Genomic DNA, 15,994 nt, shown 5'->3' with positions numbered 1-15,994 from the left:
CCAGTCGGGTTCACAAAATATATTCCAAAGCTCATAACAGTCTCAATGTAGTCACAGATATCAATGGTACTTACAAAGGTAAAAATGTTTGTGATTTGTAGATTCACAAAAGTGGAATGCGTTGTATTGGCTTGTATTATATAACACAAAATATAATTCTAGCATCTATAGAGTTGTACTGATGCAGTCTTATGAAGTTGTCCCCACGAATGTTGGGTTCCTGAATGCTGAGTCCTGCTCAGACCAGTTCCGGTCTCCTCTGAACAGCCTGAGGGATGGTCTGGGTATCTGGAAGCCGGTCTCTTCGCTTGTGACGGAGGACATGTCATCCAGCTGCTGACGGAGACGGAGACGTCTGAGAAGAACAACATGTACAACAAAATCAGGACAAAATAATAATGACAGTCCATCCGATTTGGGGTCTGTCTAAAAGTGGCTACGAGACAGGACAATTGGCAGAACTGAAAGCGACGACAGCATGAAAAAAATAGGACGGTTCTGAAAATGTACACAAGTCAAAACATTGATTACAGAACAGTCTCGTTCCCTTGAATCCACGATTCCGTCCTATTGCGCAACTTAGTGCGATAACCAGTCCAGAATGTTTGGACTAATTTATTTAAGTGGATACATAAATCTAAATCAGTATGAATTGATACATGTAAGCACTTGCATTTTGAAACGATACGCTCCTCCTAATCCTTGCAAATTCGTCATACAACGTGCTCTGATGTACAGCGAGCTCTGACAAACGGAAACCTGGAAATCGTGGAAATTTCAAAACGATGCTCTGGGGCAAGAAACTTTGGCGACTTGGTACGGAATTGATATTAAATATCAATCTTTTTGTGCGTTACAGAACTACACTGAATAAGCGCATAAAACGCATAACAAGTGTAACCAGAGGGCCAGGTGCATCGGGAATCATTTTACAAACTCATCAAACTGGGACAATCTGTGACTTGTTAGTTAAGGTATGATTCCTAAACCTCAACATAAAATATAGAAATACGGTAGTACTAAATTATAAAATAAAAATTCATAGGTAAATACCATTTTCGCATGGAACAAGAAATTGGAATTCTGTGTAGCCAGGGTGTTTGTAGTGTCTGTTTTCACTTTCACACGATAAAATATATTACAAGCGGGAAAAGCTTAAAGTGTGAGAGACTACTATAGAGCAATGATAACATCACTCACGATAAGTATAACATCAGATACATACACTGTATCAAATGATACTGTAACGGCACGAAAAATCTCCATGACTACAAGCAGTGTCAAGGGCCAAGGTCACAGTGGCTACACCATACAAAAGGGGTTGTGATGCTGCTCAACCTACCGTCTATATCTGGCGATGGTGAAGGCGGCAGCAAGGATACATATGGAGAGGACAGTGGGAACCATGACATAAAGAACAACGCTGCTCTGGTTTCCAGCAGCTGTAACGTCAGACAAACAGATCACATTGACAAGAATCTGAATGTAACAACAGCTAAACATACACATCACTTTGCCTAGAATCTGTATGTTATGTAACAACATCCACATCACACTGAGTAGAATCTGAATGTAAAAATAGCCAGGTATACAGATCACACTGAATAGAATCTGTATGTAAAAATAGCCAGGCATACAGATCACACTGAATAGGATCTGTATGTAAAAATTAGCCAGGCATACAGATCACACTGAGTAGAATCTGTATGTAAAAAAAGCCAGGCATACAGATCAGACTGAATAGAATCGCTATGAAACAAACGCAGAGATCTCAGTGGCATGACTTGGCATGCAGCATCCGGCGTAGGCAAACAGATCACATCCACTACAATCTACACATCAACAGCCAGTGCCGGCCCGGATCAGAATTAGTTGTCAGCAACCATTCCTTGTTGAAAAAGGCGACTACGGGGTTTGCTGACATGGTTGACCTATGTCATCGTATCCCATTTGCCTAGATCGATGTCCATGTTGTTGATCACTGGATTGTCTGATCTAGATTATTTACAGCCATATAACTCGATCATTGCAGAGTGCGGCGTTACACAAGAAGCAAACAAACACACGTTTACAACCGAAATTGAATGATCTTTCCGGGATAGCATTTGTGAGGGTATACGTTACAAACTGATAGTGAGTGAGTTATGAGCTTGACCACCACCGACCTTTTGCTATCTCTTCTGAGAAGTCTGGGGGTTCTTGAACCAGAGCAAGCGGAGGCTCAGTGCAGGTCAACGTTGGGCGGTATCCTGGGAGGAAATATCATTTATACACTTCATGAAGTTGTCAGGCAGAAGAAACTTCAACAGTGGATTGGAATTAAAGATGAGAAATGACATCGAACGTCCCAGGGCTCAAGACAATTCCGACAGACACATACGAAAACCATATCACAAAGAACATCTGAATTGCTATTTCAAAGTAGTCGGAACCATACAATGCAGACATTTTTTGTGATTATGGTATTTTCTCGCTCCGTTACACAGAAAATGGCACTTGGTAAATCACTTGCCCTGATAATTTTTCCACTGTACCGGTCAATTTCCTTGTTGATTTTTAAATAAGCAAGATAATGAAGATTGGAAAGTCAACTGGGCATCGGTACAGCGTGATATACAAATTTATTTGCCCGACAGAAAATAACACTGGACTGGAACGTCGGGCAATGGGTTACCTCCACCCTCTGACTATTTCACCCTGTTATTAAGCAGCGATATTGTAGTCTGATGTGGTCACACTGATTATACAAGGGAGGGGCAAGGTGAAATGTCGATCATCGACATTTTACTTACTCAGAGGTTTGCCTCAACTTTACTTTCCAAATGTCTTACCATCTTCCTGGTCTTCTTGCCGACACTGCGCCCCATTTGGGTACTGTGCGAGGAAGTCTCTAGCAGTCGCTTCCCTGTACCCAGGGTTACACTCGCAAACCTTCGTTGTTGAGTTACATGTCTGCTCATACTTGTTGGCACAGAACGACATTTTGGCAAAATCACACGGTTCTCCCAGCAAGGATAACGTGACGGACGCCACCTTCAGGCGGCAGTGTTTACCGGAGCTGGAGGGCTCGTACGACGGCGGGATGCACGTACATTTGCCGCTCTTACAAAAAGTGGCCAATCCTCCACACTTCTGCTGCCCATCCTGACACAGTTCCCCAAGCTGGACAACTGAAACACAGGCATACCACCGGTATCTAGGCGTAAGGAGTGTCAGCTGTAAGGAGTACCCACTGTATCTAGGTGTGGGGAGTACCCACTGTATCTAAGTGTGGGAAGTACCCACTGTATCTAGGTGTAGGGAGCATCGACTGTATCTAGGTGTAAGGAGTACCCACTGTATCTAGGTGTAAGGAGTACCGACTGTATCTAGGTGTGGGAAGTAACCACTGTATCTAGGTGTAGGGAGCATCGACTGTATCTAGGTGTAAGGAGTACCGACTGTATCTAGGTGTAAGGAGTACCGACTGTATCTAGGTGTGGGAAGTAACCACTGTATCTAGGTGTAGGGAGCATCGACTGTATCTAGGTGTAAGGAGTACCGACTGTATCTAGGTGAAAGGAGTACCGAATGTATCTAGGTGTGGGAAGTAACCACTGTATCTAGGTGTAGGGAGCATCGACTGTATCTAGGTGTAAGGAGTACCGACTGTATGTAGGTGTAAGGAGTACTGACTGTATCTAGGTGTGGGAAGTAACCACTGTATCTAGGTGTAGGGAGCATCGACTGTATCTAGGTGTAAGGAGTACCGACTGTATCTAGGTGTAAGGAGTACCGACTGTATCTAGGTGTGGGAAGTAACCACTGTATCTAGGTGTAGGGAGCATCGACTGTATCTAGGTGTAAGAAATACCGACTGTATCTGAGTGTAAGGAGTACCGACTGTATCTAGGTGTAGGGAGTACCCACTGTATCTAGGTGTAGGGAGCATCGACTGTATCTAGGTGTAAGGAGTACCGACTGTATCTGGGTGTAAGGAGTACCGACTGTATCTAGGTGTAGGGAGTACCGACTGTATCTAGGTGTAAGGAGTACCGACTGTATCTAGGTGTAAGGAGTACCGACTGTATCTAGGTGTAAGGAGTGCCCACTGTCTCTAGGTGTAAGGAGTACCGACTGTATCTAGGTGTAAGGAGTACCGACTGTATCTAGGTGTAAGGAGTGCCCACTGTCTCTAGGTGTAAGGAGTACCCACTGTATCTAGGTGTAGGGAGCATCGAATGTATCTGGGTGTAAGGAGTACCGACTGTATCTGGGTGTAAGGAGTACCGACTGTATCTAGGTGTAGGGAGTACCGACTGTGTCTAGGTGTAAGGAGTACCGACTGTATCTAGGAGTAAGGAGTACCGACTGTATCTAGGTGTAAGGAGTGCCCACTGTCTCTAGGTGTAGGGAGTACCCACTGTATCTAGGTGTAAGGAGTACCGACTGTATCAAGGTGTAAGAAGTACCCACTGTATCTAGGTGTAGGGAGTACCCACTGTATCTAGGTGTAAGGAGTACCGACTGTATCTAGGTGTAAGGAGTACCCACTGTATCTAGGTGTAGTGAGTACCAACTGTATCTAGGTGTAAGGAGTACCCACTGTATCTAGGTGTAGGGAGTACTGACTGTATCTAGGTGTAGTGAGTACCAACTGTATCTAGGTGTAAGGAGTACCCACTGTATCTACGTGTAGGGAGTACCGACTGTATCTAGGTGTAGTGAATACCGACTGCATATAGGTGTAGGGAGTACCCACTGCATCTAGGTGTAGGGAGTACCGACTGTCTCTAGGTGTAAGGAGTACCAACTGTATCTAGGTGTAAGGAGAACCGACTGTATCTAGGTGTAGGGAGTACCCACTGTATCTAGGTGTAAGGAGTACCGACTGTATCTAGGTGTAGGGAGTACCCACTGTATCTAGGTGTAGTGAGTACCAACTGTATCTAGGTGTAAGGAGTACCCACTGTATCTAGGTGTAGGGAGTACCGACTGTATCTAGGTGTAGTGAGTACCAACTGTATCTAGGTGTAAGGAGTACCCACTGTATCTAGGTGTAGTGAGTACCAACTGTATCTAGGTGTAGGGAGTACCCACTGTATCTAGGTGTAGGGAGTACCGACTGTATCTAGGTGTAGTGAGTACCAACTGTATCTAGGTGTAGGGAGTACCAACTGTATCTAGGTGTAAGGAGTACCCACTGTATCTAGGTGTAGGGAGTACCGACTGTATCTAGGTGTAGGGAGTACCCACTGTATCTAGGTGTAAGGAGTACCGACTGTATCTAGGTGTAGGGAGTACCCACTGTATCTAGGTGTAAGGAGTACCGACTGTATCTAGGTGTAGGGAGTACCCACTGTATCTAGGTGTAGTGAGCACCAACTGTATCTAGGTGTAAGGAGTACCCACTGTATCTAGGTGTAGGGAGTACCGATTGTATCTAGGTGTAGTGAGTACCAACTGTATCTAGGTGTAAGGAGTACCCACTGTATCTAGGTGCAGTGAGTACCAACTGTATCTAGGTGTAGGGAGTACCCACTGTATCTAGGTGTAGGGAGTACCCACTGTATCTAGGTGTAGGGAGTACCGACTGTATCTAGGTGTAGGGAGTACCCACTGTATCTAGGTGTAGTGAGTACCGACTGTATCTAGGTGTAAGGAGTACCCACTGTATCTAGGTGTAGTGAGTACCAACTGTATCTAGGTGTAGGGAGTACCAACTGTATCTAGGTGTAAGGAGTACCCACTGTATCTAGGTGTAGGGAGTACCGACTGTATCTAGGTGTAGTGAGTGCCAACTGTATCTAGGTGTAGGGAGTACCCACTGTATCTAGGTGTAGTGAGTACCAACTGTATCTAGGTGTAGGGAGTACCCACTGTATCTAGGTGTAGGGAGTACCGACTGTATCTAGGTGTAGTGAATACCGACTGCATATAGGTGTAGGGAGTACCCACTGCATCTAGGTGTAGGGAGTACCCACACTGCATCTAGGTGTAAGGAGTACCCACTGTATCTAGGTGTAGGGAGTACCGACTGTATCTAGGTGTAGTGAATACCGACTGCATATAGGTGTAGGGAGTACCCACTGCATCTAGGTGTAGGGAGTACCCACTGCATCTAGGTGTAAGGAGTACCCACTGTATCTAGGTGTAGGGAGTACCCACTGTATCTAGGTGTAGGGAGTACCCACTGCATCTAGGTGTAAGGAGTACCCACTGTATCTAGGTGTAGGGAGTAGCAACTGTATCTAGATGTAGTGAATACCGACTGTATCTAGGTGTAGGGAGCATCGACTGTATCTAGGTGTAGGGAGTACCCACTGTATCTAGGTGTAAGGAGTACCGACTGTATCTAGGTGTAAGGAGTACCGACTGTATCTAGGTGTAAGGAGTACCGACTGTATCTAGGTGTAAGGAGTACCAACTGTATCTAGGTGTAGGGAGTACCCACTGTATCTAGGTGTAAGGAGTACCAACTGTCTCTAGGTGTAAGGAGTACCGACTGTATTTAGGTGTGGGGAGTACCGACTGTATCTAGGTGTAGGGAGTACCGACTGTATCTAGGTGTAGTGAGTACCCACTGTCTCTAGGTGTAAGGAGTACCCACTGTATCTAGGTGTAAGGAGTACCGACTGTATCTAGGTGTAGGGAGTACCAACTGTATCTAGGTGTAAGGAGTACCCACTGTATCTAGGTGTAGTGAGTACCAACTGTATCTAGGTGTAGTGAATACAGACTGCATATAGGTGTAGGGAGTACCCACTGCATCTAGGTGTAGGGAGTACCCACTGCATCTAGGTGTAAGGAGTACCCACTGCATCTAGGTGTAGGGAGTACCCACTGTATCTAGGTGTAGGGAGTACCCACTGTATCTAGGTGTAAGGAGTACCCACTGTATCTAGGTGTAGGGAGTACCCACTGTATCTAGGTGTAAGGAGTACCCACTGTATCTAGGTGTAGGGAGTACCCACTGTATCTAGGTGTAAGGAGTACCCACTGTATCTAGGTGTAAGGAGTACCCACTGTATCTAAGTGTAGGGAGTACCCACTGTATCTAGGTGTAGTGAATACCGACTGCATATAGGTGTAGGGAGTACCCACTGCATCTAGGTGTAGTGAGTACCAACTGTATCTAGGTGTAGGGAGTACCCACTGTATCTAGGTGTAAGGAGTACCCACTGTATCTAGGTGTAGGGAGTACCCACTGTATCTAGGTGTAAGGAGTACCCACTGTATCTAGGTGTAAGGAGTACCCACTGTATCTAAGTGTAGGGAGTACCCACTGTATCTAGGTGTAGTGAATACCGACTGCATATAGGTGTAGGGAGTACCCACTGCATCTAGGTGTAGTGAGTACCAACTGTATCTAGGTGTAGGGAGTACCCACTGTATCTAGGTGTAGGGAGTACCGACTGTATCTAGGTGTAGGGAATACCGACTGCATATAGGTGTAGGGAGTACCCACTGCATCTAGGTGTAGGGAGTACCCACTGCATCTAGGTGTAAGGAGTACCCACTGTATCTAGGTGTAGTGAGTACCAACTGTATCTAGGTGTAGTGAGTACCAACTGTATCTAGGTGTAAGGAGTACCCACTGTATCTAGGTGTAGTGAGTACCAACTGTATCTAGGTGTAGGGAGTACCCACTGTATCTAGGTGTAGGGAGTACCGACTGTATCTAGGTGTAGTGAGTACCAACTGTATCTAGGTGTAGGGAGTACCAACTGTATCTAGGTGTAGGGAGTACCGACTGTATCTAGGTGTAGGGAGTACCAACTGTATCTAGGTGTAAGGAGTACCGACTGTATCTAGGTGTAGGGAGTACCCACTGTATCTAGGTGTAAGGAGTACCGACTGTATCTAGGTGTAGGGAGTACCCACTGTATCTAGGTGTAGGGAGTACCAACTGTATCTAGGTGTAAGGAGTACCCACTGTATCTAGGTGTAGGGAGTACCAACTGTATCTAGGTGTAAGGAGTACCGACTGTATCTAGGTGTAGTGAGTACCAACTGTATCTAGGTGTAGGGAGTACCCACTGTATCTAAGTGTAGGGAGTACCCACTGTATCTAGGTGTAGTGAATACCGACTGCATATAGGTGTAGGGAGTACCCACTGCATCTAGGTGTAGTGAGTACCAACTGTATCTAGGTGTAGGGAGTACCCACTGTATCTAGGTGTAGGGAGTACCGACTGTATCTAGGTGTAGGGAATACCGACTGCATATAGGTGTAGGGAGTACCCACTGCATCTAGGTGTAGGGAGTACCCACTGCATCTAGGTGTAAGGAGTACCCACTGTATCTAGGTGTAGTGAGTACCAACTGTATCTAGGTGTAGTGAGTACCAACTGTATCTAGGTGTAAGGAGTACCCACTGTATCTAGGTGTAGTGAGTACCAACTGTATCTAGGTGTAGGGAGTACCCACTGTATCTAGGTGTAGGGAGTACCGACTGTATCTAGGTGTAGTGAGTACCAACTGTATCTAGGTGTAGGGAGTACCAACTGTATCTAGGTGTAGGGAGTACCGACTGTATCTAGGTGTAGGGAGTACCAACTGTATCTAGGTGTAAGGAGTACCGACTGTATCTAGGTGTAGGGAGTACCCACTGTATCTAGGTGTAAGGAGTACCGACTGTATCTAGGTGTAGGGAGTACCCACTGTATCTAGGTGTAGGGAGTACCAACTGTATCTAGGTGTAAGGAGTACCCACTGTATCTAGGTGTAGGGAGTACCAACTGTATCTAGGTGTAAGGAGTACCGACTGTATCTAGGTGTAGTGAGTACCAACTGTATCTAGGTGTAGGGAGTACCCACTGTATCTAGGTGTAGGGAGTACCGACTGTATCTAGGTGTAGGGAGTACCCACTGTATCTAGGTGTAGTGAGTACCAACTGTATCTAGGTGTAAGGAGTACCCACTGTATCTAGGTGTAGGGAGTACCGACTGTATCTAGGTGTAGTGAGTACCAACTGTATCTAGGTGTAAGGAGTACCCACTGTATCTAGGTGTAGGGAGTACCGACTGTATCTAGGTGTAGTGAATACCGACTGCATATAGGTGTAGGGAGTACCCACTGCATCTAGGTGTAGGGAGTACCCACTGCATCTAGGTGTAAGGAGTACCCACTGTATCTAGGTGTAGGGAGTACCCACTGTATCTAGGTGTAGTGAATACCGACTGCATATAGGTGTAAGGAGTACCCACTGCATCTAGGTGTAGGGAGTACCCACTGCATCTAGGTGTAAGGAGTACCCACTGTATCTAGGTGTAGGGAGTACCCACTGTATCTAGGTGTAGGGAGTACCCACTGCATCTAGGTGTAAGGAGTACCCACTGTATCTAGGTGTAGGGAGTAGCAACTGTATCTAGATGTAGTGAATACCGACTGTATCTAGGTGTAGGGAGCATCGACTGTATCTAGGTGTAGGGAGTACCCACTGTATCTAGGTGTAAGGAGTACCGACTGTATCTAGGTGTAAGGAGTACCGACTGTATCTAGGTGTAAGGAGTACCGACTGTATCTAGATGTAAGGAGTACCAACTGTATCTAGGTGTAGGGAGTACCCACTGTATCTAGGTGTAAGGAGTACCAACTGTCTCTAGGTGTAGGGAGTAGCAATTGTATCTAGGTGTAAGGAGCACCCACTGTCTCTAGGTGTAAGGAGTACCCACTGTATCTAGGTGTAGGGAGTACCAACTGTATCTAGGTGTAAGGAGTACCGACTGTATCTAGGTGTGGGGAGTACCGACTGTGTCTAGGTGTAGGGAGTAGCAATTGTATCTAGGTGTAAGGAGTACCCACTGTATCTAGGTGTAGGGAGTACCCACTGTATCTAGGTGTAAGGAGTACCCACTGTATCTAGGTGTAGGGAGTACCCACTGTATCTAGGTGTAAGGAGTACCCACTGTATCTAGGTGTAAGGAGTACCCACTGTATCTAAGTGTAGGGAGTACCCACTGTATCTAGGTGTAGTGAATACCGACTGCATATAGGTGTAGGGAGTACCCACTGCATCTAGGTGTAGTGAGTACCAACTGTATCTAGGTGTAGGGAGTACCCACTGTATCTAGGTGTAAGGAGTACCCACTGTATCTAGGTGTAGGGAGTACCCACTGTATCTAGGTGTAAGGAGTACCCACTGTATCTAGGTGTAAGGAGTACCCACTGTATCTAAGTGTAGGGAGTACCCACTGTATCTAGGTGTAGTGAATACCGACTGCATATAGGTGTAGGGAGTACCCACTGCATCTAGGTGTAGTGAGTACCAACTGTATCTAGGTGTAGGGAGTACCCACTGTATCTAGGTGTAGGGAGTACCGACTGTATCTAGGTGTAGGGAATACCGACTGCATATAGGTGTAGGGAGTACCCACTGCATCTAGGTGTAGGGAGTACCCACTGCATCTAGGTGTAAGGAGTACCCACTGTATCTAGGTGTAGTGAGTACCAACTGTATCTAGGTGTAGTGAGTACCAACTGTATCTAGGTGTAAGGAGTACCCACTGTATCTAGGTGTAGTGAGTACCAACTGTATCTAGGTGTAGGGAGTACCCACTGTATCTAGGTGTAGGGAGTACCGACTGTATCTAGGTGTAGTGAGTACCAACTGTATCTAGGTGTAGGGAGTACCAACTGTATCTAGGTGTAGGGAGTACCGACTGTATCTAGGTGTAGGGAGTACCAACTGTATCTAGGTGTAAGGAGTACCGACTGTATCTAGGTGTAGGGAGTACCCACTGTATCTAGGTGTAAGGAGTACCGACTGTATCTAGGTGTAGGGAGTACCCACTGTATCTAGGTGTAGGGAGTACCAACTGTATCTAGGTGTAAGGAGTACCCACTGTATCTAGGTGTAGGGAGTACCAACTGTATCTAGGTGTAAGGAGTACCGACTGTATCTAGGTGTAGTGAGTACCAACTGTATCTAGGTGTAGGGAGTACCCACTGTATCTAAGTGTAGGGAGTACCCACTGTATCTAGGTGTAGTGAATACCGACTGCATATAGGTGTAGGGAGTACCCACTGCATCTAGGTGTAGTGAGTACCAACTGTATCTAGGTGTAGGGAGTACCCACTGTATCTAGGTGTAGGGAGTACCGACTGTATCTAGGTGTAGGGAATACCGACTGCATATAGGTGTAGGGAGTACCCACTGCATCTAGGTGTAGGGAGTACCCACTGCATCTAGGTGTAAGGAGTACCCACTGTATCTAGGTGTAGTGAGTACCAACTGTATCTAGGTGTAGTGAGTACCAACTGTATCTAGGTGTAAGGAGTACCCACTGTATCTAGGTGTAGTGAGTACCAACTGTATCTAGGTGTAGGGAGTACCCACTGTATCTAGGTGTAGGGAGCACCGACTGTATCTAGGTGTAGTGAGTACCAACTGTATCTAGGTGTAGGGAGTACCAACTGTATCTAGGTGTAGGGAGTACCGACTGTATCTAGGTGTAGGGAGTACCAACTGTATCTAGGTGTAAGGAGTACCGACTGTATCTAGGTGTAGGGAGTACCCACTGTATCTAGGTGTAAGGAGTACCGACTGTATCTAGGTGTAGGGAGTACCCACTGTATCTAGGTGTAGGGAGTACCAACTGTATCTAGGTGTAAGGAGTACCCACTGTATCTAGGTGTAGGGAGTACCAACTGTATCTAGGTGTAAGGAGTACCGACTGTATCTAGGTGTAGTGAGTACCAACTGTATCTAGGTGTAGGGAGTACCCACTGTATCTAGGTGTAGGGAGTACCGACTGTATCTAGGTGTAGGGAGTACCCACTGTATCTAGGTGTAGTGAGTACCAACTGTATCTAGGTGTAAGGAGTACCCACTGTATCTAGGTGTAGGGAGTACCGACTGTATCTAGGTGTAGTGAGTACCAACTGTATCTAGGTGTAAGGAGTACCCACTGTATCTAGGTGTAGGGAGTACCGACTGTATCTAGGTGTAGTGAATACCGACTGCATATAGGTGTAGGGAGTACCCACTGCATCTAGGTGTAGGGAGTACCCACTGCATCTAGGTGTAAGGAGTACCCACTGTATCTAGGTGTAGGGAGTACCCACTGTATCTAGGTGTAGTGAATACCGACTGCATATAGGTGTAAGGAGTACCCACTGCATCTAGGTGTAGGGAGTACCCACTGCATCTAGGTGTAAGGAGTACCCACTGTATCTAGGTGTAGGGAGTACCCACTGTATCTAGGTGTAGGGAGTACCCACTGCATCTAGGTGTAAGGAGTACCCACTGTATCTAGGTGTAGGGAGTAGCAACTGTATCTAGATGTAGTGAATACCGACTGTATCTAGGTGTAGGGAGCATCGACTGTATCTAGGTGTAGGGAGTACCCACTGTATCTAGGTGTAAGGAGTACCGACTGTATCTAGGTGTAAGGAGTACCGACTGTATCTAGGTGTAAGGAGTACCGACTGTATCTAGATGTAAGGAGTACCAACTGTATCTAGGTGTAGGGAGTACCCACTGTATCTAGGTGTAAGGAGTACCAACTGTCTCTAGGTGTAGGGAGTAGCAATTGTATCTAGGTGTAAGGAGCACCCACTGTCTCTAGGTGTAAGGAGTACCCACTGTATCTAGGTGTAGGGAGTACCAACTGTATCTAGGTGTAAGGAGTACCGACTGTATCTAGGTGTGGGGAGTACCGACTGTGTCTAGGTGTAGGGAGTAGCAATTGTATCTAGGTGTAAGGAGTACCCACTGTCTCTAGGTGTAAGGAGTACCGACTGTATCTAGGTGTAGGGAGTACCCACTGTATCTAGGTGTAAGGAGTACCGACTGTATCTAGGTGTAGGGAGTACCCACTGTATCTAGGTGTAAGGAGTACCCACTGTATCTAGGTGTAGGGAGTACCGAATGTATCTAGGTGTAGTGAATACCGACTGCATATAGGTGTAGGGAGTACCCACTGCATCTAGGTGTAGGGAGTACCCACTGCATCTAGGTGTAAGGAGTACCCACTGTATCTAGGTGTAGGGAGTACCCACTGTATCTAGGTGTAGGGAGTACCCACTGCATCTAGGTGTAAGGAGTACCCACTGTATCTAGGTGTAGGGAGTAGCAACTGTATCTAGATGTAGTGAATACCGACTGTATCTAGGTATAGGGAGCATCGACTGTATCTAGGTGTAGGGAGTACCCAGTGTATCTAGGTGTAAGGAGTACCGACTGTATCTAGGTGTAAGGAGTACCGACTGTATCTAGGTGTAAGGAGTACCGACTGTATCTAGGTGTAAGGAGTACCAACTGTATCTAGGTGTAGGGAGTACCCACTGTATCTAGGTGTAAGGAGTACCAACTGTCTCTAGGTGTAGGGAGTAGCAATTGTATCTAGGTGTAAGGAGCACCCACTGTCTCTAGGTGTAAGGAGTACCCACTGTATCTAGGTGTAGGGAGTACCAACTGTATCTAGGTGTAAGGAGTACCGACTGTATCTAGGTGTGGGGAGTACCGACTGTGTCTAGGTGTAGGGAGTAGCAATTGTATCTAGGTGTAAGGAGTACCCACTGTCTCTAGGTGTAAGGAGTACCGACTGTATCTAGGTGTAGGGAGTACCCACTGTATCTAGGTGTAGTGAGTACCAACTGTATCTAGGTGTAAGGAGTACCCACTGTATCTAGGTGTAGGGAGTACCGACTGTATCTAGGTGTAGTGAGTACCCACTGTATCTAGGTGTAAGAAGTACCCACTGTATCTAGGTGTAGGGAGTACCGACTGTATCTAGGTGTAGGGAGTACCGACTGTATCTAGGTGTAAGGAGTACCCACTGTATCTAGGTGTAGGGAGTACCGACTGTATCTAGGTGTAGGGAGTACCAACTGTATCTAGGTGTAAGGAGTACCCACTGTATCCAGGTGTAGGGAGTACCGACTGTATCTAGGTGTAGTGAATACCGACTGCATATAGGTGTAGGGAGTACCCACTGTATCTAGGTGTAGGGAGTACCAACTGTATCTAGGTGTAAGGAGTACCCACTGTATCTAGGTGTAGGGAGTACCAACTGTATCTAGGTGTAAGGAGTACCGACTGTATCTAGGTGTAGTGAGTACCAACTGTATCTAGGTGTAGGGAGTACCCACTGTATCTAGGTGTAGGGAGTACCGACTGTATCTAGGTGTAGGGAGTACCCACTGTATCTAGGTGTAGTGAGTACCAACTGTATCTAGGTGTAAGGAGTACCCACTGTATCTAGGTGTAGGGAGTACCGACTGTATCTAGGTGTAGTGAGTACCAACTGTATCTAGGTGTAAGGAGTACCCACTGTATCTAGGTGTAGGGAGTACCGACTGTATCTAGGTGTAGTGAATACCGACTGCATATAGGTGTAGGGAGTACCCACTGCATCTAGGTGTAGGGAGTACCCACTGCATCTAGGTGTAAGGAGTACCCACTGTATCTAGGTGTAGGGAGTACCCACTGTATCTAGGTGTAGTGAATACCGACTGCATATAGGTGTAAGGAGTACCCACTGCATCTAGGTGTAGGGAGTACCCACTGCATCTAGGTGTAAGGAGTACCCACTGTATCTAGGTGTAGGGAGTACCCACTGTATCTAGGTGTAGGGAGTACCCACTGCATCTAGGTGTAAGGAGTACCCACTGTATCTAAGTGTAGGGAGTAGCAACTGTATCTAGATGTAGTGAATACCGACTGTATCTAGGTGTAGGGAGCATCGACTGTATCTAGGTGTAGGGAGTACCCACTGTATCTAGGTGTAAGGAGTACCGACTGTATCTAGGTGTAAGGAGTACCGACTGTATCTAGGTGTAAGGAGTACCGACTGTATCTAGATGTAAGGAGTACCAACTGTATCTAGGTGTAGGGAGTACCCACTGTATCTAGGTGTAAGGAGTACCAACTGTCTCTAGGTGTAGGGAGTAGCAATTGTATCTAGGTGTAAGGAGCACCCACTGTCTCTAGGTGTAAGGAGTACCCACTGTATCTAGGTGTAGGGAGTACCAACTGTATCTAGGTGTAAGGAGTACCGACTGTATCTAGGTGTGGGGAGTACCGACTGTGTCTAGGTGTAGGGAGTAGCAATTGTATCTAGGTGTAAGGAGTACCCACTGTCTCTAGGTGTAAGGAGTACCCACTGTATCTAGGTGTAGGGAGTACCGACTGTATCTAGGTGTAGGGAGTACCAACTGTATCTAGGTGTAAGGAGTACCCACTGTATCCAGGTGTAGGGAGTACCGACTGTATCTAGGTGTAGTGAATACCGACTGCATATAGGTGTAGGGAGTACCCACTGTATCTAGGTGTAGGGAGTACCAACTGTATCTAGGTGTAAGGAGTACCCACTGTATCTAGGTGTAGGGAGTACCAACTGTATCTAGGTGTAAGGAGTACCGACTGTATCTAGGTGTAGTGAGTACCAACTGTATCTAGGTGTAGGGAGTACCCACTGTATCTAGGTGTAGGGAGTACCGACTGTATCTAGGTGTAGGGAGTACCCACTGTATCTAGGTGTAGTGAGTACCAACTGTATCTAGGTGTAAGGAGTACCCACTGTATCTAGGTGTAGGGAGTACCGACTGTATCTAGGTGTAGTGAGTACCAACTGTATCTAGGTGTAAGGAGTACCCACTGTATCTAGGTGTAGGGAGTACCGACTGTATCTAGGTGTAGTGAATACCGACTGCATATAGGTGTAGGGAGTACCCACTGCATCTAGGTGTAGGGAGTACCCACTGCATCTAGGTGTAAGGAGTACCCACTGTATCTAGGTGTAGGGAGTACCCACTGTATCTAGGTGTAGTGAATACCGACTGCATATAGGTGTAAGGAGTACCCACTGCATCTAGGTGTAGGGAGTACCCACTGCATCTAGGTGTAAGGAGTACCCACTGTATCTAGGTGTAGGGAGTACCCACTGTATCTAGGTGTAGGGAGTACCCACTGCATCTAGGTGTAAGGAGTACCCACTGTATCTAAGTGTAGGGAGTAGCAACTGTATCTAGATGTAGTGAATACCGACTGTATCTAGGTGTAGGGAG

At 46.4% G+C, this 15,994-nt stretch overlaps 1 protein-coding gene across 1 annotated transcript in view; it reads right to left on the bottom strand.

Moving 5' to 3' along the window:
* Nucleotides 1-119: 119 nt before the first annotated feature.
* LOC137271906 (serine-rich adhesin for platelets-like) overlaps nucleotides 120-15,994 on the bottom strand; it is a 31,761-nt gene continuing 15,886 nt past the window's right edge. Inside the window, exons 12-15 of the mRNA XM_067804290.1 lie at nucleotides 2,832-3,170; nucleotides 2,166-2,249; nucleotides 1,343-1,442; nucleotides 120-355 (exon numbers count right to left, since the gene is read on the bottom strand). Coding sequence (XP_067660391.1) covers nucleotides 190-355; nucleotides 1,343-1,442; nucleotides 2,166-2,249; nucleotides 2,832-3,170 — 689 coding nt within the window. The 3' untranslated portion in view covers nucleotides 120-189. The remainder of the gene's footprint in view (nucleotides 356-1,342; nucleotides 1,443-2,165; nucleotides 2,250-2,831; nucleotides 3,171-15,994) is intronic.

The sequence above is a fragment of the Haliotis asinina genome, chromosome 2, assembly GCF_037392515.1.
Source record: "Haliotis asinina isolate JCU_RB_2024 chromosome 2, JCU_Hal_asi_v2, whole genome shotgun sequence".
Taxonomy (NCBI): Eukaryota; Metazoa; Mollusca; class Gastropoda; order Lepetellida; family Haliotidae; genus Haliotis; species Haliotis asinina.
Note: the sequence above shows the minus strand (reverse complement) of the source record. Positions and strands in the feature narration are given on the sequence as shown.